Here is a 25406-nt window from a genome sequence, read left to right on the forward strand (position 1 = left end):
TTTTAGCGTATCATTTCTGTTGTTTATCTAGTAGTATTTTCAGTTGGTAATGAAGTATTAGCATCTAGTATTAGCTACAAACCCAGTAGCTTTAGCTCATATTTGAACTCTTTATGGGTTATCTTTAATTTTTTATTCAACCTGTTACCTGTAGGTATATATTAAAACTCTTTGTACATATTTTAACTGTTTGTTAGTAACGTAGCTTTAGCTTTATTAGCTTTATCTAATATTTTACCTGTTTATCTTTAGTTTATCCACACAGAGCTAAAGAAGGATAATGATTTAGCAGTTAACTATTTCACCTGTTTATCCTTAGAGTTTTAGTGCTACTTTAATTATCTTGACCCGTTCTTGCTTTGGAAAAGCTAGTTTTCTTCAAGATGTCGTGACTTTAAGGTTTTATAAACAGACTGTGTATAAAACATAAAAAGTCTACACCTGACTCGGGGTTATTGAAAGCTGTGTATAACAAAAAGTTTTACATATCAGGGCATAGTAAACAAATACAAACTAGGCCTTCACGGGATCATTGGAGCACCTTGAGTCATTTCTTTTTCAGTCTTTCTGTTGTACATCTGCACTGCGCTTGGGATCATTGATCTGCTGGATGACACTTTATGCCAAGCTTTAGCTGTTGGAGAAATGATCTATTTAGATCTACAATACTTTGGGAAACACAGGAGTTCACGGTCGACTTAATGGCTGCAAGTTGCTCGAGTCGTGGGGGTGCAAAACAAATCCAAATCATCACAGTGTGAGGTGTTTGTGCTGATTGTGTTGATTTGCAGTGTTTGGACTTCCCCAAATGTAGTGCTGTGGCCAAATATCTGTCCAAGGGACACTGTTCCACAAGTCTTGTGGTTCGTTCAGTTGCAGTTTTGCAAACCTAATCCAAGCTGTCATGTTTTGTTTGTTTGTTTATGATTGATGGGGTTTTTTCTGTATAATTGCAGAGTCTTTACCTTACACAATAAAACGCCTTGAAGCGACTGCTGTTGTGATTTGGAGCTATAAATAAAACTGAACTGAAAAAGTGCATTTTCCTTTTTTTTTTTTTAAAAAAAGAGAAGAGCCTTGCTGCCCAAAACCCTTCCAAGTAAGCCGTACTTGTTCAGTGTTTTTCCTGATTTTGTTGTCATGAACTTTAACATTTATTATGCTAACTGGCTGAGTTTGAGCTGTGGCTTTGGGGGTTTTACAGTTTCTCAGCATTGCACCGTCTGACCTTGGGGTGAATTTCCTGGGACATCCACTCTTGAGACTGCTGACTACTGCCTTCAGTATTTTCCACTTGTGAATAATCTTTCTTAGAATGATGCATGGTCATTCCTTATGTCTTTCCTCCTTGGCATTGTGCTAACCCACACCTGAAGCTTCACAGATTTGCTCACACGTGCTGATGATCAGTTAATCATATGCACCTTGCTGCTGCTTACAGTTTTAATTCCTATGGAAGCAGTAAGGGCGTTCATACGTTTTCACACACACTGCTTTGACATGTTGTCAGTTTTATGTTAAATACATAATGACACAGTGTAACGCGTCATGGTTTGTTCACCTGAGGCATTTACCTAAATTTAAGAACAGCTAAGGACCAGATTATTTTTAATATGTAAAACCTTAGAATTTAAACAGGGTGTAGCTTATTCTTACCGTGACTTCGTCTGTCTCAGCTCACTAAGATAAGCATTACACTAATTTGTAATGATATCTTAAAGGACGTCTTTTTTTAAAACAAATTATAATTTTACACTTTTCAAATTAGTTGAGCCCTGCAGACGAACCACTTGTGGTAAAAGCACTCTTAGCTGGGAATCACTGTTCACCACTTTACATTTGTAATGAACGCAGTTTAACAGATCTCTGGTGTTGCGGACAGGGCGGGCAGCTGTAGCCTTAAAACATTTTAAAATTCACCGCGGGTTGTGTCCGCGTGTGACGGTGATGTCTTCTGACTGCTGAGCACTGCTACATCCCTGAACACCAAAGTCGACGCTTTCTGGCATATGAATTATAGATGGACCCGGGCGAGCTGCCCTTCTCTTTTCTGAATAAGTAAAAAAGTTCTGCCTTCAAGTGCGCGTGGAAACACAGTGTGCATCTGTGACACCGTGGATGTGTGAGTGTCCCTTGGCGTGTGCTCCGGAGGAGGCAGCGGGGCAGACATAAATGAATGAAATAATGATGAGCAGGGCTGTCATCACCTTCCTCTCTTTAAGAAGAGGAGAGGAAACAGAGGAGGGGTGGGAGGGCTTTGACTGGTATTTGTTTCCATTACATCCCAGCGTAAGCCGTGTGAGAGAAGTGCCACTGAGAGAGAGCATTTACAATCCTAAGGGCTACAAGACACATCTTCCCCTGATTATTAGCAAACAGTAAAAGTGTCAGTCCTCAGGGACATCACCTAAACTGCTCATCTTTCACTTTCACTAGGCTTTCACTCTTGGATAAATAACAGTATTTATGGCTCATATAAAAAAGCATCTGGCCTAGACATACTCTAAACTTTCTCTGAGGAAAAGTAGAAAAGCTTCTAATTAACTAAGGTTGTTCACATGAGCTTCACGAGCTTCTTTCAGCTGCTACTTTAGTTAAAAAGGGTCACTCCAGCATGTATAGTGTCTTAAACAGTCTATCTTACAGTTGACATGAGTCAGAAGTCAGCTGTTAGATCCATACACTGTTAAAAATTGTCTTTTTAGTCCTGTGATAATAATATTTATGATGTTTTGGCCACTTTGGAGAAGAGAAAGTGTAAAATACACTGACAACACCACCACCCTGTTTTTTAAAAACTAATTAATTTTAATCAAGAAAGTTTAAGTCTAATAATATCTGTATAGCGCTTAATCACCACTCCGTCATGCTAGTCTGTTTAAAATGACTTGTGAAAGGTCAAAGATTGCATGAGTAACACCAAAAAAAAGGAAATAAATGAATAAACAGCTAAACAGACAGCCTCAGATTTCTGGAACTGACCAGATCAGCCACTGGTGACTTTTTGCGGTTCTGTTTTTCAACCTCCACCTGCATCTTGGCCATGGGCTTGGCCATAGCCAGGGCCAGTTTAGCCTCTGCCTGCAGCTTCTTCTGTCGACTCAAGAAGTCCATGTCCTCCAGAGACTCCGAGTCGTCCTCTGTGGTGTCCCTGTCCGAGTAGGAAGAACTCTGTTTGGACTGCAGGGAGGAGGAAGGTAGGGAGTAGGCAAAATGGGAAAAGGATAATTGAAGGAAACACAATTGGAAGTTAGAGGGAAAATAACGTATGGATCGCACAATAAAGGGGAAGTAACAAGGGGATGGGGGCAGAGGAAATGGTAAGACGGAAAAAAGGTTAACGCTCATGACTTCTTGGAATTTTGGTATGTAGATTTTAACACTGATGAGAGCGTCATTGTACACATGGCTGCAACACAAGGCTCAAATTTGATCTTTTTCCCTCTCATTTTGTTAAGTATGTCTCAGTGTGATAACAGGTTAACATAGCCAGTCATCCGTGGCCTCAGCGAGCACCTAGCAAATTGCTTTTCGTTGGAACTGCGAACTGGTTAACAGCGCAGAAAACACGAGCACAGAAATTCATAAAGGTGCTAAACTGCCAGTTATCTCTCTGAATCATATTGAACACACTTTCCCTCTCACTAATCTGCTTTCATTCTCATTATTTCTTGATTTTCCGTTCATACAATCAAATCTGTACACTTTGCTACTTTCACATCATCATTAATAAACATCGCATAGTGATATCAGGATTTAAGTAATTTTTTTCTTCTCCATTTTTGAATTCTGGCACGGGCTTCAGCGGTGGACGTGTGGGCATCTGTGCATACCATAGGGGACAGAGGTGTGTCCAGGCTAGTCTCCGTCTTGCTGTCGTCTGCATCGCTGTCCTTATCGCTGCCACTATCATTGACAAAACAGATTTGTAGGTTCATCCCACTCTGCAGCCTGAAAGAGAGGCGTGAAAACACAGAGAAAACCAATATTAGCACAAAGCGGGCGAGCGTTAAGTTGGTTCACTTGTTAGCTGATTCTGCAGTGACTGACGCAGACTTGGAGCAACACCAAAATGAACACTGATGCACTGATGCTCTTACAAAGAGTGCTGTGAGCGTAAGAGAGCAAACACAAACTTTGATGTGCTAAAACACAGAGATACAGGAATAGGAAAGAAGATCCCCACAAGTGCCCTTCATCAGCAGAGAAAAGTGCCAGCTGAAGATAAAATTAAAGAGGGCTCTTGTTTTTAATCATCTCCCCTTTTATCTCCAGTGTGGATCGATCCAGGTGGCCTCAGATAGGTCTGCTGCAATCTGCCTGGGACCAGAGGGGGTGTATTTGTGCCATGGAAGAACAGAACATCGCTAGGTGTAGCTCCATCCCACCGTGGATCAATAATCTGCTTAATTCAATAGAGTAATTACAAACAGAGGTGATTGATTACATAGCATAGATCCAATCAGTCCCAATAAATATAGGACCTGAGTGGCTGGTTGGTTTTTTGAGAGAAGGAGAATGAAAACACTCTCTGGATTTAATAGATTGCACAGGCCACTAAAGTGACTTTTTGACAACCAGAAGATGACAAACTGAAGTTCAGCAATAAACAGTGTAGGGCCTGGCTGATATATATATATCTGTATATGCTTGGCAATATAAATCTGGCTCAGACATATTAGTATTAGTTAATATATCAGCTGACAATTCGCACTGAATAGAAAGAGATGGAAATGCCCGAGACGTGCGTCATAAGGTGTAAACAGTCTGTTGGTACTCCAATATTTTGAACTTCATTTAAAAAAAAGAGAAAGAAAAATTCATAAATTTACTAAGCTCCTCATTTCAGGGTTTTCTTGAGAACATCATGTTAATGTCAAAGTGATGAGTGCATCTTATTTTGCACAATACTGCCCTTTGACGATTAACCACAAATAATGAGAAATCCACTCGATTCGAATCACGGGGATACGATGAGCACTGCAGTTCCAGTAAGGTACAAGTAGGAGGTTGTGTGTGTACGTGTGTGTGTTTTTCTGTGCATGCACACGTTGGTATTTTCTTGGGAAGTGAAAAACCACAAGGTCTGACTATATGACAGTACCCCACTCAGCTGCTAATGACAGTAAAGAGAACTTGATAGATATACAATTTTATTCAGCGCACTTTCACATTCGGATAATTATGTGACCACATATACCCCCCCACTCCCCGCCCCCACCCCCCGACACACACACACACGCTTCAAAATAAAGCAACAACAAAAAACGCACACACTCAATCAAACACTTTTCAAGTGTTAGTCACAAGCTTATATGATAGATGTCAGCTCTGTTACCTTGAGGACAAACTGGGTTTGCCACTCTTGCTACAGCTGGTGTAGATGCCCGGCCCATCATCGAAGAAACTGCCCAGGGCCAACTTCTGCCTGATAGACTCCCGCTCATTCTTCTGGGCCTGCAACAGTAAATTAACACGATTTAGTTACTTTTTGTGATCTTTTTGATGACTGATATTGCAGTTTCGAAATTAGGCCAAGTGTCTTCCTCTTTAGTAAGCTTCATCCTGCAGGACATGCACAGATAGAAACCAGTGCCACCCTGATTACTTTCTGACTGTACAAACCAAAGATGCAAGCATATCTACAGCAGCATTTGTCTTAGCCAACTTTGATACAAAGCACGGTGTAGGCTGATGTACTAAAAAAAACACCAACTTTTTGAAATATCAAAGGAGACCTTTAGAAGTTGACAGTACCAGGATTCACCAGGAGGTGGTAGTGTTGATTCAGAGAACAAGACTCGATATTACAGATGACGTGCACGAGTTTATATAGGATAAACCCCAGAGAAATTACTCTAATGCACATTTCATACATAATTAAAGGTGCAGGAATTCCAAACAACGCAGTTTCAGAGTTTCTCTTGCTTTGCCTCTTCCCGGTCTAGCTGTGGACCGCTTCAGCACGGGTAGTGCTCACATAAAATCGCACCAGCTACCCATCTCGCCTCTGCTGATAACAGGTGAACACAGCAGACAGAGATGCACGCTACTAGTGAGCCACTCAAACTGTGGTGTCACATTTTTGAAGGACAAGCTCTGCAGAATTTTTTGCAGGTTGTTTGACACACAGCTGCCCCAAACACTGCAGTGCTTAAATGTCCGTCTCTCAAATGGGAGTCTGGGGACCTGAATGGTTTACAAAACAAAGCTTTACATGATTTGAGGTTAAATCAACTATTTGGTTTGTGCACAGCAAAGCTATCCATAATGATGACATATTAACGTCTTATGGGAACCAGGGTACTGTGCTAAGACATATATCATGGAACTGCTACATTCCTGCTCTGTCTGTAGCCTCTCTCTTTCCCATATTTCTGGCCTGTATTTCTGTCTTAGAAAAGGCAAATTGGCAAAAAGGAGAGCGTAAGATTGAGGTGAGAATGTGCGAAGCAGGAAAGAGATACCTGTGGTGTTTGCCTGACTGACAGTCACTATTCCTGTCTTTGCGAGTTTCATGCAAACCATCTTAAAAAATGTCACCTTGCTCATCTGTCTTGTTGTTTACATTTACATGCTTTCTTCTTCATCTTCATCCTCAGGCCCGTCCCAACCCTCCCATCAAACTATCTCTCTGCGGTTCACTCTGCTCGTTCACTCTGCTCCAAATCGCACCTTCACCTCTCTCCCACTCATTTTCTCAACTCCTTCTCTCCCTCCTTTCCTCTCTCACTGCCTATCTCTCTTGACAATTGTGTGCAGGCGTTGGTGAGAGCGCCTTCACTAAGGACAAATTAACATATTAACATAATCCCACTCCACACAAGAGGCCGCAAGACACTGCTTGTGCAGCGAGCGCACACACACATAAACACACACTGGCATGTTGAGGAGCGGACCTGGCGCTGCTCTGTTTGAGACACTCCCTGGAGAACCAAGGAGAACACACTTGAAAGTTTCAATTCACTGCTTCAAAGGTGCAACAACAGCCTGTGTGGCACAGTGCAGGTCAAACACGTATACTACACATCACTCATACTGACTGCAACAAAGCTGTCACTCATGTTACTCCACTGAACAGTAGCTCCAAGCCAAGGTAAGAATCAAAAGCAGCAGGCTCACTGAGCATTGGTAACTGCATGCTCCGCTCATGTGGTGAGAGCTAAGAAAAGACTAAAATGAGGGATGGGTGGGAAGGAATTCTTCACGAAGGCTCAGGGGACATTTTGGATGTTATGAATATCACCTTAATAACAGGTAAAGACATGTTGAAGACCATCAAACTATCTCTCTGCGGTTCACTCTGTTGTTCACTCTGCAGTGAGTGCAGACATAAAGATGCAGATCTACTTAACAGCTTTGTGTTTATTCTGTTTTATAAAGTTTTACTATTCAACTCAGCAGCACAGATTTACATTTAATGTCCAGTCATCAGAGTTCAGAGTTATTTAAATACATTAGTGATGCAGAAGACAAAGCATATGCTGCAATAATGTGCGACAGGGACGCTCAAGGACACGCTGGTTACTGATGATATTCAAAAGCAATAATTAAAAGCACTGCTTACGAGTTTTACTGTTATACTCTTAAGCTGGTTCGACTCTCTTATATAATGCAAACGACGAATACAGGAAAGCCAGGGTTGTTTTTAATCTGAATATTTTCTCAGTCAGCCAAGAAATCGTTCAATTCATTCAAGGTTACAGCTTCACATTCGTGTTGTCTGTCTGACTAACACTGCAGAACACAAAGATATCCACTTGGCAATTATATGGTATAAAACAAGAAGGAAAGAAGAAGACCAGCGCGTTTAAGAAAACAGTGCAGGTATAGTCGTGATGCACTGTCAAACCTGATACGAAGACACACAGAACAACATTACGTTCCCTAAAGAAGTGGGAAAATCTCTGGGAGTCAAACTGTAACACTGATCTGCAGTTGGATTAAAGCTGGATTAATGTTGCTGTGTTTGTGTCCGTAAGCATAGCTCTTTGGCTACACAGAGGGAAGGATTATTACAATCCAACCAACGCAGAGGCTATGGAGACGCACATGCGTGTTGTTGCTGGTGGTGATTGTGTGAGGTGTGGATCTGACAGGGCGACACTGCGTGGTCACCGGCTGACGACTTGTGACTGATAAGTTCTTATCTGGTGAATTTACCCTGACTTATTCGCCTTTCTTGGGCGAGCACCACAGCAAACTACAAACTGGTTTCACATTTGTTTGCCCACATTACTGGCTGTTATATTGCTGACATCGCCCCCTGGTGACAGTAGACAACTACATCACGCAGATGTGGCTCTGCAAAGCTCTGCATCTCACACCTGCCTGACAAAACAACTTCCTGTCATTGAATAGGCGTCATCTGTTATACTGCTTGTTTGCGTTGTGCGCTTGTGTGCGTGCAGGTGGTAAAACAGTCATCGAGGGAGATCCATAAACCTTTTAGAAAGGTGTTGAATATGCAACTAACAGGAGGAAGTGTGAAACGGGCAGAAAAAAAATATGTGCATGGTTTTTTTTCCCCCTTTAAATGTTAATATTTCATTTTAGTTTCAGTCTCTCCCTTGACTGAATATCAGCTTAATCACATACTTTTCAAACGCAGGAAGCTATCACATCTTGTCACAGTTGCCATATTCACTTCCACCTCTTACAGGTGTGACTTTTGAATGACAAGCAAACCTGCAAGTCACAGGCTCCACGCGCACAAAGCCTCCTTTTCATTGGGTTTGCTATTCAAACATTCTTCTGTGCGCTTTACTCTGTAATTTTTCTGCTAAATATCCTTCCAAAGAAAGAAGAGAAACTAAAAATCCACAGAGCGCAAATGAGCATTTCCACTTGATGATGACATGGAAAATTGCTGGATCCATTACATTAACATTTTAATGCATGAAACGAGTAAGAGACACCGAATGAGAGATCCATCCTAACTACCTCCATCAGTTCCTGGCCTAAACACTAGAGCCATCACTTTCCAAATTAGATTGGGACCAACACAATTGGACTAATTTCTGTTTTTCCTCAAAATCACCAAGCAATTTCCTCTGCTGAAAAAACCCTCATTGACAAAGGCATTTCCCCCTCTCCACTCCGCAGTACAACCATTCATCCGCAGGCCTAGAGGGTGATTTAGGCCTGGCAGTGGACGACAGGGTGCTTGTTTTGAGCCTTCAAATCTTCCCTGAAAATCTATATTAGAGAAGGGAGATGAATTTAATTATCCGCACCAACAAAGAGCATCCTCCTTCTGCCTCCCACAAAATTGCTGGCTCTCGTGCCAGAATTTTTTCAGTGGTTAAGATCTGAGACGTGTTTACATGTAAATGCGGATGTGCATGAATCAGTACAGCTGTGCTTGACTTTTCTCTGATTTCAGTCTCTGAAAGCCTTCTTTTACTGTAACTTAAAATATGTGGTAGATAGTTTTTCATTCACTCCTTTGCGAAGGCGCAGGCTAAGGAATGTGATCAGTGCCGCATACTTTATCTTTTTTCAGCAAGATGAACCCAAAAAACTAAAGGCTGAGTGTCTGGAGACTTGGTGGACAGGTGGAGCAAGGGAAGTGCGTATTAAAGTTTGGAACAGATGGGGATCACTTTTGTTGAATTTGAGACATATGGTATTGGCTTTGGCTGAGGAGTGCTCTACAAGGTTTCTTCATCTCTTTTCACACAATTCCTTACAAAGTGGTCTCTCTTTTTCTGCACAATGGAGTCTTTTCAGTGACCCGGACCTTACTCCCTGACTGAGAACAAGAACCCACTGTTATCATACATGCACTTGCACAAAAATGCCCGGTCTTGTGAGCACAGACTGCAGGTCTTCATGTATATTATTAGTAAATGCACGACAGTGGAGCACACCTGGGCATGACTAAGTGCCTGTTTTCAGAGACGGTGCCGTGTCGATGTGCGTGTGCGTTGCTGCGTTATGAAATTTTTGTGTGATGGTGTGAATACAAACAGGGATGACTTCACTGAGATATATTTTCCAGGACTAACAGTGGGATGCTGCTGAACCCTCAGCTTTACAAACAGAACCAAGGCCACAAAGTCTTCCGTGTGAGCCAGTTGTTATGACTGTGCTACATACTTTCACATTTCACACAGATGTTCTTGCAGTCTTAGAGTAAAACTGGATCAACTTGACTATATTTAAAGCCATTTACAATTTAACATTTTTTGTATTTTTCGAGGGGAAAATGCTCATTTCTATTTTTGCTTTCTTGCCTGTCTACACTGTCTGTACCACTGTAATGTACAATTACAGTTCAAAAACAGTGAGTGCATGTCCAGCAGCTGGTAATCCATTATACAGCATAGCTACTTAGCTACTATAACCAATCTAAAGTGAAATAGCACATGAGATTTTGTTTGGGTAACCCCTAAAAAAATCAAAGTGAACAAAGTGTAAAGGATTTGTGTTCTTCTTGGCATAGAGCTATATAATGACTTTAGCTGTAGACTAAACTGATTGACTACTGGAAGAGCCTTCCCATCTACACGACAGTGATATTCTCATCTCAGCAGGAGAGGAAGCGCACAGATTTCTTTAAATGTCTCTAAAGAGGTGTGTGTTTGTGTGTGTAAGACTGTCTTCTCTTCTCATGCTATCTGAGACCCGTCTGTCCAGGCAGTGGAACATTCCATCCCAGATAAGAGACCTGACCTTTGACCCCCCCATATAGTTCAGCTGCAGGTCAGTGCAAGGCTGCTCCTGTCACTCAGATTGGAAGGGAAAAACTCAACAAGTGGCAGTGGGCTACACATGAATGTTCATGTGGGGTAAAAGAGATGGGGGAGGGTTGTGGTGGGAGAAAGGAAAACAAAGAAGGGGGGGGAGGAGGGGGGTGGGTCTGACAAAGGGAGGCAGAAGAGATAAGGAGCATGAAGTGGGTTTGGACAGGACAATGGGTCCACCATGTGATACTAGAGCATTCTTTCAAGCAGAAGGGCCGAGTCTTTGTAGAGAAAAGTGCAGCAGAGTTATAGAATAAAATCCTGGTTACTCACACTGTTTTGTCAAAACAATGGCCCAAATATGTAACCGCTTCAACGCCCGAACTACATCAGCCTCGGTCTTTGGGCTGCATTCACAGCTGTGCGCAACACTCAAAAGTGGATTAAATGGAAAGTTCAGCCATTTGGAAAAATTTTTTTTTATTACTTTTCGTGCTGAAAATCGAATCAGAAGCTGAAACTCACATCACGTCTCTGTTCAGTATGAAAGTGAGTTAGTGCACCGAGGAGACTGGGAACTAACAAAAACTATTAGTCCATTAGCTCTCTCTCTAGCAAATCCTTGAACTAGTGATGTCAGAGTTACACAGTGCAGTGTTGCGTTGGACTATTTCTGGGCCAGTTGCAGTAAGAGACATTATTATATTATAAAGCACTCAAAGAATCCCTCAACTGAAATCTGTGGGAAAATTCCACCAAAGATTGAGGTGGAAGTTTAACTTTCAGGGCACATAAGCTTTTTTTAAAAAAAAAACAAACTAATTTTGGGCCCAAATCAGGAAAACCTTTGAAGCATTTTTATCAGATTTTAAGCAGATTCTGTATAGAGGGTTGTTTTTTTTGTCCCTATGACCATTAAAATTAAATTAAGGCCTCCAAATAACTTCCCAAATAAGTGCCTTTGAAGTTGTAGAAGACTTGTTTCTAGAATCTAGAAAGGCTTTTACTCACAGTGAGGTTAATGGGCCATCATAAAACGTACAATTTAGTGTATTAATTGGATTGGATTAAACAAATAAAACATTTCATGCTGATTATAAATAAATTACAGATGCCTGCATTAGAAACTGAGTTAACTCTGAACTCTGTGGCAGCGCTTTTCCACTTTGCATTAAGTTTGAACTTCTATTTTTGTCACAAAACAGAGCAAAAGTATGTTCAGGGGTTTAAGTTGGCAGACACGAAGTAGAAGGAACCTCCAACATAATCACGGGCACGGATATTACCTAAAATAATCCACCTGTTGACTTTACACACTTTCAAATCATGCAATTAATGATCAAAATTTGATTCCATGCTTTTTTTTACCTCTTTATAATCATCACTGAGGTAGAGATTGGACGCTTGCCTGATGACATCATCCACCCCTCCACATACATCCGTTTTATCCAGTGCCTCCCTCATCCTTCTCTCCTTCTCCGTTTTCCTGTCTTTTCCCTTCTACGTCCCAGTCAGTAGGTTGTAGTCCACACCGACTCCTGAGCTTCAGTCCAGTCAAAATGCATCATAATCCCAGTCAACTGACCCCTATCTGCTCCTCTACTGGTGTCTTCTCCTCGTCTTACGCTAACATGTTGTGACACTGTTTCTCTTTCCCTGCACTTTTCTGAATACTCTGCTTGCTCGGTCTATAGGTTCATTCCGCCTCTCCCACAGGACTGAAAAAGCATAGTTGTCAGAGGTAAAGCCCCTTTAGACCCTCCCTACCTTCCACCCTCTGGCCAGGGCAGCCTCTCACAGCTCAGGACAGGAAAGAGAGAGAGAGAGCGAGGAGAGAAACTTAGACGGGTGTTTGTTTCATCTTCATGCCCTGACATGAGGACAGCAGCTGCTCACCACCAGTTTGAAAAGAGACACCTCAGCGATGGGACAGGGATATCCGCAGTATGTGTGTGTAGGGGACTGTGCTTGCCCATGTGTGTTTTTGATGGTTTCTGTTGTGTCTAAAAGCCCTCCTGGGCGTCATCTCTCGCTCTTTATATCTCTTCCCAGTCTGTCCCACCTAGGATTTCTGTGTATGATAAAACTTTGCAAATCAGACTATACACTGGAGGTGAATGAATGTTTAAGAGTGAGCATATGTAACAGAGAGGGTGGTGTACTCCCTTCCTGCTAAGGTAAAAATAGTGCCTGGTCCAGACTCCAAAGCCAGCAAACCCCACAGCCCCGGCCAGCTAAATAAACCCTGACAGAGCACAATAGACCATTAGTCTGGCACACAAGCACACACACAGTCACTCACTCACTCATACACACAGAGATTGCTTGTGCCTTGTATCGGTGACTTACAATTTCAATCTGAGCTCTCCACGGTGTGTAATGATCTCATCTTTGTGAGACGTTATTGACCCGTGACTCATACATTTGTCATAGCCGCCCAGACAGAAAATTATATCCAGATATGGCTGCAGCTTCACACTGTGGGGAACATAACTTCACACAAACACACACACAGTCACACACACACCATCAGCTGGTTACACAGAAAAATGGCCGGTATGACAAGAACTTAGAATGACAAATCAGGTACTCACTTATATTTTTACTTCATAATGACAAAATGCCAGCACATCAGTGACGGATTGCAGCTGACGTTATTGTTTTTACACCTTCCTGTTATATTTTATTCAGGCAGAATGCATTCAATACACAGTTGTATTTTAAAGGTTTGTTTTATTTTTTTTTTAATGGAAAACAAGATACATCAAACTTTGTATTTCCAAAGGTTGAAATTTGAAGTATTCCAGAAGTGAAAAGTATTTTACACATGCAATGTAACCTTCAGTTGTTTTAGATTTAATGTAAATGCAGATGGATCAGACATAAAGTTTATAACTCGCCGTCTCCTGAATGCCAAGTCTGTGCAATGTGAGGTTTTGCTCATCTGAGAATAGAGCAGGTCATTTTCTAAGCGCTTATCATGTGTGCTGCTTCTCGTATACTCTACAAGGCCTTCCCAGGCCACGAGGATCATTTCCAGTAGTGAGTGTGCTAGATGAGAAATAAGATAAATTGGATAAATTTCCAGCCTGATTGAAGGTGGAGGGTGTTAGCTAGCTAGAGGGTGTATCAAACGGCATGAGCGACCATCCAGGATCCAGTGCCATCCTTAGTTACCTTCAGAATCTGTATGAAATGAGGGTCATCTCAAGGGCACAATCGTTTGGGACCCTCAGCAGGTTGGGGAGAAGACCATGATGCTTGTTTGCTCCATCTGATATTGTAATTTGAACCTTTTCCCTCATGATTCAAGGTAACTTTTTGTTTTGTTTACTGTATTTCATGTTTTGTGTGTACTGGATTATATGTCTCTAATCTTTCAAACATTGTTTGTAATTCATGTGGGAAAACAGCTTAAGATATTCACGATGTATTTACAGCAGTACTTTAAAATCCACTTCATTATTACGTATTAGGAACAACAACTGAAACTATGGTACCCTTAAAAGCCTCGTATAATTAGACAAGCTAACCCTGATCTCAAACAGAGTAGACGTAAAAGTTTTTTTTAATTTTTGAAGCATTAAATCACCGCCTACAGGTGGGTTCAGATGATGTATCACGCTAAACAGTGAGGGATCTAAAGGAAAGACGAGGATATCAGATAAGAAATAAAATACCCAGCCAAGGACAAAGGGGTACACGAGGATTGTGAGGAGAAGATGAGAGGGAGGAGAATGCCAAGTGGTACTGATGAACATGAGTCACATTCATCTGTTTCTCTGCTCAGACTGAGAGAGCGCGCAGATGAGAATAACAAGAGAAAAAATATCAAAGAGGAAGACAGTTGGGGAATAATGCAATTGGATGATAACATCAAAGAGCTTTTGAACACACACACACACACACACACACACACGCACACACAAACATACATACACACTTGCGCACACAGAAGGGTTAAGTGGAAAAAATAGGAAGTGGATTTGATTCAGTGTTGATCCCTGTGGATTATGGGCAGAGTACAGCGAATTGTCTGGCTGTCTCCTGAATCCACCCACACTGGGGTGCTGCTGGGGACAATACATGCAACACACACATACATGCGCAGGCTGATAAAGCCAGTGGTAGCCGTCAGCGAGAGCGGCCTGTTTGGAGCTAGAGGGTGGGGCAGAGTTTGCCCCGCTGGATCTCTACTTCATTACTGAGGCTGACTTCATCGTGAAGGTGAAGTCACCGCTGACTCAAGTGTGATAGGAGGCAGGGAGGAATTGGTTACCTGGTCTACCTAGGCAAAGGAGGCAAACAAACGCACATCCACTCACTAGTGCAAACATTCCCTATTGACAGTTCAAAGGCGAAGTGAACTGTGGGTACTTTAAGATACATTTGAGACACACACACGAACCTGCACACATGCAAGTTAGTTCTTCTAGTATAGGTGATGACTTGACTTTATGATCAGCTGAGAGAGCGAGTATGAAAGACAGAGAGACACATACACACACAGAAAGGCTTATTGTTCCAAGTGAACAGAGGGTGACTGTGGGAGAGGGTTCCTGGCACCTCCTGTAAGCCTGGGATCCAAGGCCAGTGGCGCTATGTGTGTTTCTGTACTTGTATATCTATCTTTGTGAGGACCAATACAGAATTGAGAACTTATGCGTGAGGACACTTGCAGGAAGTGAGGACAGTCTGGTTGCTTGTCATTTTCTGACACACTTCACAAGGCGTGTTTAAGGGGTAAGACCTGGCTTTAGGATAAAGGTTTTGCTTTAGGAAATATATAATATGCCAATGTCCTCACAAAGATAATAGTACAAATGCATGCGTGTGCACATGCTGTACAATCACATCTTTACTGTTTATCTTCTTTCTAATATCTGTATGTCATTATCATACCAGTTTTACTAAGACGTTTGAAAGTAACGCCACATATTCTCATCTGATCTTATTTTGGAACGAGGAGGAAAAGAACGGGGTCTGCTACCATAGCAACGTGGTAAGAATTTCTCCATGGCGATGCTCTGTGTTCCAAACAAATTGGGCTGTGAAAGGAACACAGGGCAGCCCATTGGGAAGTCTGCAAAACTCACACTGAGGCATGCTTTTGAGGGAGCTCCAATTCTGGTAAATTGCACAATATTAAACATACTGTTAGAGTGATGTTAAGGAACTCAAAACTCATGCAATCCCAGGCACATACATCATGATGCAATGCAATTAATCCAAAAATGATACTGTCTGGGTGTCTTTTAGGGAAAGAAATGCTCTTATTTTCCCTCCTGATCAGTTCCCTTCTGATGTTAATAATATGATATGAACAAAGGTTTTTAGTATTTTTTTTTATATCATTTCATAACATTTCCCTTTTATGTGTTGGCTCTGTCCTGAGTTTAGTGTGGGCTACAGTATAACCTGCCAAATCAGTGGTGTATTTAGGTCAGCCAGATAAATCGAAAGGTATTTCAAGGGCCACATGCAACCTAATTTCATCTCAAGTGAACCACACAAGTAAAACCTTCACACGGGCTACAAAGAAAAAAACGTCCAGATTCAATAATCCAAAACACATGATGAAGAGCTCGACATGTCTTAGGAAATACAAATGTGGTTTTGAACTATCGGTGTCAGTTTTTCCACATTACAAAGAAACACTACTCTTGTGAATCAAATAAATATATCAGGACCACATCTTGGCTTGGGTAATTACGCCATTACCCCATGGGTGATGTTTGTCAGCAAGAAGGCCGTGAAACCGACAATGACTCAGACCTCTGCTTTGATGTGATGCATTCCTAATGAACTGCACTAAAATGCATCAAAAGTCCAAAAATTAAGCCTCATTTTCTGCAGTTTGCACAATTGTGGAAGACAAACTGTGAGCTGGACTTAGCTTTTTTTTGTGGGCCAGTACTGCTAATGGATTTACTTAAAAAAATACATCAGAATCATGCCCAAAAAGCAACATGAACACTGGAAAAAAGTTGTACATCATCACATGCTTGGCATTAAGTTTGGACCTTGAAAAGAAGCACGTAAAGCTTAAGTTAGAATTAGCAGAGAAAAGGAAATAAGTTTAAATACATATGTTTATCTCTGTGTAAACTTATGCCTTTCACTTACATTATACAAACATAATGTATTAAGGTCTATGGCCTAGTGAACTATGGAAAACAATATTGACAGTAATTCCATAGATTTTTGCTTATTGCACCAACTTATCGATGGGTTCTGTCAGGCTGGAATGATCTACCAGTACGATCTACTGTACTGTACTCTTATTTATAATTCATTAGGCCACACCTCATATACAGTTACACTGGAACTCTCTCCATCGTTTTCCAGTCAAGCTTGGAAAACTGCATGAGCTCATGTAGCCCCAACATAAATATACAACAATCTTCGTGCACACATATGTACATACAAATACTACGTGTGGCAGTACTCAGCATTCAGTGAGAGTGCCCCCCCCCACACCCCAGGCCTTGGCAAGCTGACAATATTCCTCCAGCCCAGGATGACACACTGTGGCCAAGCTGATAAATCTCCCCATCACCCTTCACCCTGCTGGTTATTGCTGCTGCTGCTGACAGCAATACGGCGCTGCGAGATTTATAGATTTACACGAGAATCTGAAAACAGGGCGGCATACCGAGACCTCAGACTCGAGTAAACACACAGAGGGTCTGCGTGCTTTTAGCTCACTTAAGCACTTAATGAAATGAAGTGCAGCACAGAGATAAAGGAGATCTAGCAGATGATCGGTTATTAAAGAGACAATGTTTTCCTCTTTTTGGACTTTAAACTAACTAGAACCTTAATCGATTGATGGCTTCAGATGACTGTGGGTTAAATGGCTGCTTTTCTTGTTCTCCCAGGGTCAGCCTGCCTCCTAATTGGCTAATGGTATCAGACATTAAGTGGGAGCTTGCCTGATATGGTATGTGGGGAACAGAAAGGGAAGAAAAGAGGATTTAAACTGCTAACCTCCAAACACAGAGGACCACACCTTATTTAAAGCAGGACAAAACACTGATGCTGATCTTAAAAAAGAAATGGGCACATACATAGACAACGCCACCCTGACCTCTCTCTATTTTCCACTTCATCTACTCTCTGACAATTTTATGTCTTCATCACACCCCTTACTCATTCCTTCTCTTCAATCCTGTCTCGCCATTGCCCTTTGCTACTTACCATCCCTCTGTGTGTGTGTGTGTGTTATTCTGTGTGTGTGAGGGGCGCTGTCTGCCTGCTGGTTGCCAGGTTACCAGTCTAATTGAGAGGCCTCTAGAGAGTAGCTGTTATCAGAAGAGCTTGAACCTCTTCTTCCGCTTACCGCTCGAATTCTTTCTCTTATTTTCTCCATCTCTCTCTTTTCCAGTATTTTTTCCACATTAAAGCCATCTCTGCTTTTAACTTTCTTTAACATCTCCTTAAATTTTCCTTCCTCTTTACTGAAGATAATTATGATTATTTTTTTATGTGTATTATCTGTTATAGTTGCCTTGGAAGACTGTTCGTCAGTGCTGTCTGCACACTTCTTATTGGACTTTGCTCAGCCAGAGGTGTCAATTTCCTTACTGTTTCATCTCCGCCTTTCATCTGTCATCTCCACTATCCCTTTGGCGTCTCTGGTTATCTTGTGCTCTTTCCTTCATTCCTGCCATTTCTCAGTCACTCCATCGAGCCTTTATCTGCCACAAACATGGCAGGAAATCCTTATCCCATTACACAACTGCTCCCTAACCCAACACGAGTGCAAATCCACCCTCCTGACACGCAAATGCTGATATGTGGAGGACGCACAGGGAATAATACAAATATTATATCTTTTTAAGGGCAGTTTATTGATTCCATAACATAATCTTAAGACTACAGAGCACTTGCGTGAAACAGCCAAGAGATCAGACTGCACAAATGTGGATAATTGTAGAGACTTGAGCACTTGGGAACTGTTATTAGCCCAGTTGGGAGTACGCTTGATCAACTCAGCTGAAGGTTTCATGCAAGTGAATTTGAACTAAATGCAAAATGTTGTGGGTAAAGGACAGAATATGGACTTTTCATCTTGAAATTCCATATTACATGTTGATGAAACACTTTAAGTACACCCACAAGGCCCATCCATCTCTCTGGGACTCTCCACACTTGTTTCTTCTCATCAAAGAAGCTCCATCTTTTCCTTCCTCGCAGCCTCCCCCGGCATATCCCCTCATTTCTTTTGCCTTTCATCTACCTCTCTGCTTGTTCCCACTCTCCATCTTCACTGCATTGCAGATTTTCTTCCTGAGAAGAGCTGGTTATAGAAAACCGGATGCACAGCTGTGATGTGATGCTTGCCTTTAATCACAGATGCTTCGTTTCTCCCCATTCTTAGTTAGATAAAGTGGGACACTGCTGTCACATGTCCCAGCAGGGTCACCCACACGGCCATAAACATGAATCCAGACACAAGCACACCCTCCAAGCATTATCATTTAAATTCCATTTATCACTATGTTGTCTGCGCCATACACTGAATATTGTTGCACCGCTATATGAATCTCACAGCTTTGAAAATCCTTTACATCGGCTAGTTGTGAGAATATAAACTTGCAGTTCCATGCAAAACTCATGTTTCCATGTTATGGGGCTTATATGACGAGGAGGTGGATGGGAGTTAGGACATTGTTCCCTGGAGTCAAGTTCTCTCTTAGCAACCAGACAGCCATCAGATTCACAACACAATCACGTAACTGCAAAAGACAGAGCAACACTCCCACACAGGTCTGAGTCTCGGTAGTGACACACAAGTCCTGCACATGTGTACTGAGTGTCCTATTTTCAAATGTGACATTTAAAGCTTCACTGAAGGGAAAAACTTGCGATTTTTAAAACACTACAAGTAACAAAATACATTAAAAAAAAAAATCATCATCAGTTTGCGCCTGTCAGACTGCCAGCTGAAGCACAGCAATGTTTGTTGTGTCATTTTGGTCAGACAAATACCTGGTACGAACAGTTTTCCTGGTGGACCATCCTTCACAGCATCCTAGAGCGGAGCTGCCTGAGCTGGGGGAACAGGAGCGGGACTGGGATAAGATTCCCAGCCCTGCAGTGGTATTCCAACGGAGAAGAGAGGAGAGATCCCACTCAGCGTTTGATCCAAACTCAGAAAAATCTGTCACTACCACTGCTTGCCTCTCGTTGTCAGTCAGTTCAGTCTTCACCCTCTGCTTTTCTGTCTCTTTCTGCTTGTTTTCTGCTCTGTCTGTTTGTTAACAGAAAAGGGCAGGGTCTGATCGCTGCTTCCCCAAAGCTGAAAGAGGGAGGGGAGTGAGTGACTGGAGGAGGGGTGTGAGAATAAGAGAGGGAGGGAAAGACGCTGTGAAAAGCAGAGTACACTCCCGCTCGCCTTTCTCTGTCTGCTTTGGACTGAAAAGGGGGAGGAGCTGTGGGGCTGAATGTATGCCCAGTGGGGAGAGGGGATTGTGGAAAAGGGATGAGGGAGGGTGCGGGTGGTGTGGGTCCGGGCCAGGATGTCATTCAGCTGTTTTATATAAAGTCATGCCAGACACGGAAAGCGGACAGAAGAGAAGGGCAGTGAAGAGACTTTCATTCCTTAACCTTTATCTTAATCTCCATGTGTGTTGCACAAACTGGCATTGAATAAAAGCTCAACCTGAAATGTGTTGTAATCAGAAAGTATGCGAAAGCTGAAAGTATCAAAAGCTGGCACTGAATGTTTGAACAGACACAAATCATTCACTTATTTAGTTATTCCCCCCCAAACATTCCTTATTTAAAGTGAAGCAGTGTGTCTCTTGCTTAATTTATGTGCACGTTTGCGTGACTTTTGCCTCACTGTGTGAAAGTATACATGCTCATCTTCAGCTTCCCTTCATTGTCTGTCTCTCACTCGTTGTAAGATTATAATCCCACAGTGGCAGATGGCCGGTCTATAATCCACATGCAGGTCAACCTCCTCAGATAATCTCTTCCTTCTCTATCTTTCCCCCCGTTGCACTGGCATCTACCCATAACCTTTATATCTCCATCTATTTGTTTTTAATTCCAGTGAGATGGATGTGTTCTTCTTGTTTTTTTAGTGTAACCCCACTCTTTTTTTACTTTAAAATGACTACACAAACACTCTAAAATAGTCATTTTAAGCATTTAACTACACAAACCAGCATACTGCAGTTACAGAACTGTTTGGACTCTACAGTAAGTATCTGCTTTCCTCCATTATAAACATTCCCATCAGAGGAAGTGGAAAAACTTCCAACAGCGGTTTGGAGGATGTGAGATCCTGATGCTGTTGCAACATGCGTCTGTTTCAAGTTTCATGTTTGTCTTTTGTGGCAAGGTAGCTAGCCACACACTAACCCTGTTATCTCATCTGTCCTCCAGGCCAAATCTCTCTATCCGATATTGATCTTTGTTGGGTGACGCTGCTTTTCCGATAAGACCACTCTTGGGTTTAATGACCTGGATGTGGATCGATGAGCTCCCTGCTCTGATCTCGCTGCTCAAGCCTGCGCATCATTGGCTCTGGGTTAGCTTTCTGCACGGTGCCCAGCTGGGGAGGGCTGGAAGAGCTCCCATACTGTGACACTCACCGATGATATAATTATCTTTGTATGATAAACCCGTTTTTTTCTCATAGAATACCAAATGGGCCTCATAAAAGCACTTTTAAGCTTACAAGCATACATTAAACAAGCTCAAAGTGTCTAAATATAAAGAGGGTCAGGACATCCCAAATTATAGTGTATAGTACAACTTCCAGATGTGCATTAAAGCAAACAACTTTAAGCTGTTATACAATTCAAAAGAGTGGAAAAAAAGATATAAAAATGCGCTCAATGTGCAGCTGTAATGACACCCAAACAGTTTTTGGTGTGCATTTGGGCATAAACGTATTTATTTGTGCTCGTAGGCTGGCAATTATAGCAGTCTGTGTGGAGACTGGCTTGCTTTTTGGAGTCAGCTTTAAAGTACAGTGTTCAGCACACAGATTCATTTTTTAACCCTTGAATAGGGCAGCTTGATCAGAACTTTATAAAAACTGAACAGCTATCATAGGTTTGCTTTGGTAGTCACTTTCTGCCCTGTAGCATAAATAAATAAATATATAAAGAAATAAAAATAAAAATCAGTAAAGAAAATGCAAAAAAAGTATATTTAAATTCTGAAGAATTGTTTTGAATGGATGGACGGATACATGGATGGATGGATGGATGGATGGATGATGCTCCTATAATGCTTGTATGGTTCCAACAGTATCTTTAACCAACGCCGTTCTTGAGTCAGTAAAGTCAGAACTCTCTCACCGACTTTTGTAAAACATATTCATTTTAAGTGAAACCATGAGTGCGAGCCTATGTTTAGGCTCCACAGGTAAAGAACATCAGCATGAAACAACTTCCCACAAGCAGTGAGTCAATGACTTGGTCCAGTCCAGTATGTAGAGCTTCAAGATGCTCTTGTGTTTTTGAATACAGATGTAGTCATTTCACTCTCTGTTGCACACGTACATGCATCCAGACAACACAACAAAGCACTGAAACAACTTTGATGTCCAACATCACGAGCCTAGCTTTCATAGAGGAATCCACAGCCACCCCCTTTCCCCTCCTCTGTCACCATGGCAGCAGTCTGTCTGAAGACACCCCCCACTGACCTTCACAGGGTTGTCAAGGTTACAATCTGAGTCACAGCACAGGTGGAGACGGAGAGAGCATCTCTTTATTCACACCAAGAAAAGAAAACAATATCAGACTCCATCCAGACTGCACACTGTGAAGACCCCCACCCTCAGATTACACACACAATTATATACACAGAGAGTAACAAGCACACAGAACAAACAAAGTTTCAAAAAACTGTGATTATGTAAGTGACCTAAAACACCACAAAGAAAACCCAGAACAAAAATTATTAACTTGAGTCGGGCAGACTGCAGTTTTGCCTCCCACTCATTGGCCACGTTATGAGATGCTAAAACTAACTCACTGGATCTCCACCAGCAGCGACTTTCTGCTAAAGTACAATAACTGCCTGCAGATTCTAATGTAAACTCTAACAGTCATATGTAATTTATGCCTGCACAGAGCAGAGGGAATTGCTGTTGTGTGTGCCACTTGCTGCGAGAGTATGTTGTGTACACTGAGGACTCTTCACTCATTCTTCTTTTCCTCATCTCATTTTGCACATCAAAACAACACTTGTGTGGGGGGATGTGTGTATTTAGCTTTGCGATGTGGGCATATTTGTACAGGAAAACAGCAGGAATGAATACTTCATCATAAGTAAATGATCACTGAGTGAATAATACTGCTGTTCATTCTTCTGTAACTAGTGGGATACAGAGAGGACAGGAAGTGGTGCTGTAGGTGGGAAATAATGTCCCGTAACACTCTGCAGAGCTCATGGAAAATACATGAGTCTCAAGCACGCTGTGACACCTCCTCTCTTTCTCCGACAAACAGCTTGTCCTCTCTCTTTTTATCCTCTGTGCCATCTACCCCTCCTTCCTCTCTGTCTTTGGCCTTTCAGCGTAACTACATTTGATTTCTTTTGCCACTTTTCTCCATCTCCCCCTCATTCCCCCTAGTGCTCCTTCTCTGCTACCCCCCCCCCCCCCCCCCCCTCGCCCCCTCCCTCTGGCTCAGCAGGAAGAGAGGAGCACAGATGCTTTTAGCGAGCTGACATTTTGTGCCAGTGTAAAAACACTGCATAGCAAAGCAGGTTGGCTCAGTGTGAGGGCCAGATTCTGGCGGTAATGAGCTCACTCTGACAGGGAGGAACTGATGTGGAAGGCCAAGGAGTGCGTGTGTGTGCGTGTGTGTGTGGACGACCAGCCACTAGAGGTTGTTCTAATGAGGACTCTATGCCTACGGTTTGTGGTGGAAAGACAGGGCATGCTGTGATCACTAGCCTGTATTAATATTTGCCTTGCATTTTTAAAGGCGCATCAGTGCATTAACATTCAAATACCAGCGAACTAAATGACTAACTGACCACCAGTTACACTTGTGCAATGATGAAGTCCATTATGAAACAGCAGTTGTGAGTCACAGAGAATAACAAGCAGCTGAGATAGAACTATGGCATGGTATGTCTCCTTGGCAGCAGATAGAAAATGGCAAAAGCAAAAAAGATGGCCTGAAAAGACAGAAAAGAACAGATTTTCTAACCTCCCTCTCTTGGAGGTTCCAGTTTCTTTAAGTATGTGTGCAAAATAGTGTAGAATAAATATGGGGGAGGGGGGCAAACTAGTCTAGACTAACATTACTAGCTAGTGCAGACTAGTTAGTAATGTTCAGTTTGGTCTTCTGGAGGTAGTTCTTCACTAAGAGCATATCGTCACTATGATTTGGGTTGTTGCTGTGTTGGAGGACAATGTTTCCCTGTGTTTCCCTGTGGAGACCTTTTCATCTCATCTGACCAAACTCTGGGGTCTTCAGACAGTTTGACTGCAACTTCTTTTATGATTGTAGTAAAATATTTTTCTGTAAGAACTACAGATGCCACAGCACCACAAGCAATTTTTAATACATTTATTAAATTAAATGAGCAACAGGAGACAAAATCAAGCACTAGTCATCTAAACATGCAACCAGCTGGTTTTGATGCAAGCTTCTGTTATAATTTACATGACAAACATCTGTTGTAATTGCTGTCTTTGAAAGAAGGACCATAAGGAAATATTTCCTGTTGTATATCCTTAACTGTCCAGTTAGTATACATTAACACAATGCTAGCAAAAAATTAGCTTTAAAATAATTAATACTATATTTGGGAAAAGCTTTTTTTTGTTTTTATCTGAAAACAGCTGTGAATAATTATCTCAGCCATTTAGGTCGATTAATTCCTATTGATTGATGACTACCTCACTCTAGACCAGTGATGAACTCATTCACATTGTGGGACACATACAGCCCAGTTTGATTGCAATGTGGTGGCGACTAACCAACCGGACACAGTAGTGGTAGACAAGCAGAGGAAGACGGCCGTAGTGATAGATGCAGCGATACTGAATGACAGCAACATCAGGAAGAAGGAACACGAGAAGCTGGGGAAGTACCCAGGGCTCAGAGAAGAGCTCGAGAAGATGTGGAGGGTGAAGGTAACAGTGGTCCCAGTGGTAATCAGAGCGCTCCGTGCAGTGACCCTCAAGCTAGGCGAGTGGCTCCAGCAGATCCCAGGAACAACATCCGAGATCTCTGTCCAGAAGAGCGCAGTCCTAGGAACAGCAAAGACACTGCGCAGGACCCTCAAGCTCCCAGGCCTCTGGTGGAGGACACGAGCTTGAAGGATAGACCACTTGCAGGGGCGAGAGACCAGATTGGAGTCACATCTGATGCCTAGGGCCAATTTGTGTTCCCGGCCTTATGTTTGACACCCCTGCTCTAGATGAATTGTAGCCAGCTTTGCTATAGTCCAATTACAAAGTGAACATGCTCTCTGTGAATCTCTCCAGTCAGTCAGTCAGTCACTCTGGAGTTTGAATGAGTGAATATCCTAGCAGGAAACACCCTGGATGACTCATCAGCCCATCACAGAAACACAAACAACCACACACTATCATACTCACACCCACTGCCAATTTAGAGTCTACCTGACGAGCGTGTCCTTGAAAAACCATCCTGAAACCAAGAATGTCCTGGCTGTGAGGTGACAGTGCTAACCACTGCACTGCTGTAATGTACACGGGGCACTGGAAAA

At 42.2% G+C, this 25406-nt stretch overlaps 1 protein-coding gene across 5 annotated transcripts in view; it reads right to left on the reverse strand.

Moving 5' to 3' along the window:
- schip1 (schwannomin interacting protein 1) overlaps positions 1-25406 on the reverse strand; it is a 214385-nt gene that overhangs the window by 6038 nt on the left and 182941 nt on the right. For 3 of the 5 annotated variants that reach the window (XM_005459315.4, XM_005459317.4, XM_005459316.4), the window contains 3 exons: positions 5339-5457; positions 3834-3951; positions 2983-3180 (listed from right to left, as the gene is read on the reverse strand). In XM_005459315.4, coding sequence (XP_005459372.1) covers positions 2983-3180; positions 3834-3951; positions 5339-5457 — 435 coding nt within the window. Of the gene's footprint in view, positions 1-2982; positions 3181-3833; positions 3952-5338; positions 5458-12056; positions 12419-19682; positions 20084-25406 lie in introns of those variants that run through there. The other 2 variants (XM_005459319.3, XM_005459318.4) reach the window with 2 other exon arrangements.

Source organism: Oreochromis niloticus, linkage group LG14, assembly GCF_001858045.2.
Source record: "Oreochromis niloticus isolate F11D_XX linkage group LG14, O_niloticus_UMD_NMBU, whole genome shotgun sequence".
Taxonomy (NCBI): Eukaryota; Metazoa; Chordata; class Actinopteri; order Cichliformes; family Cichlidae; genus Oreochromis; species Oreochromis niloticus.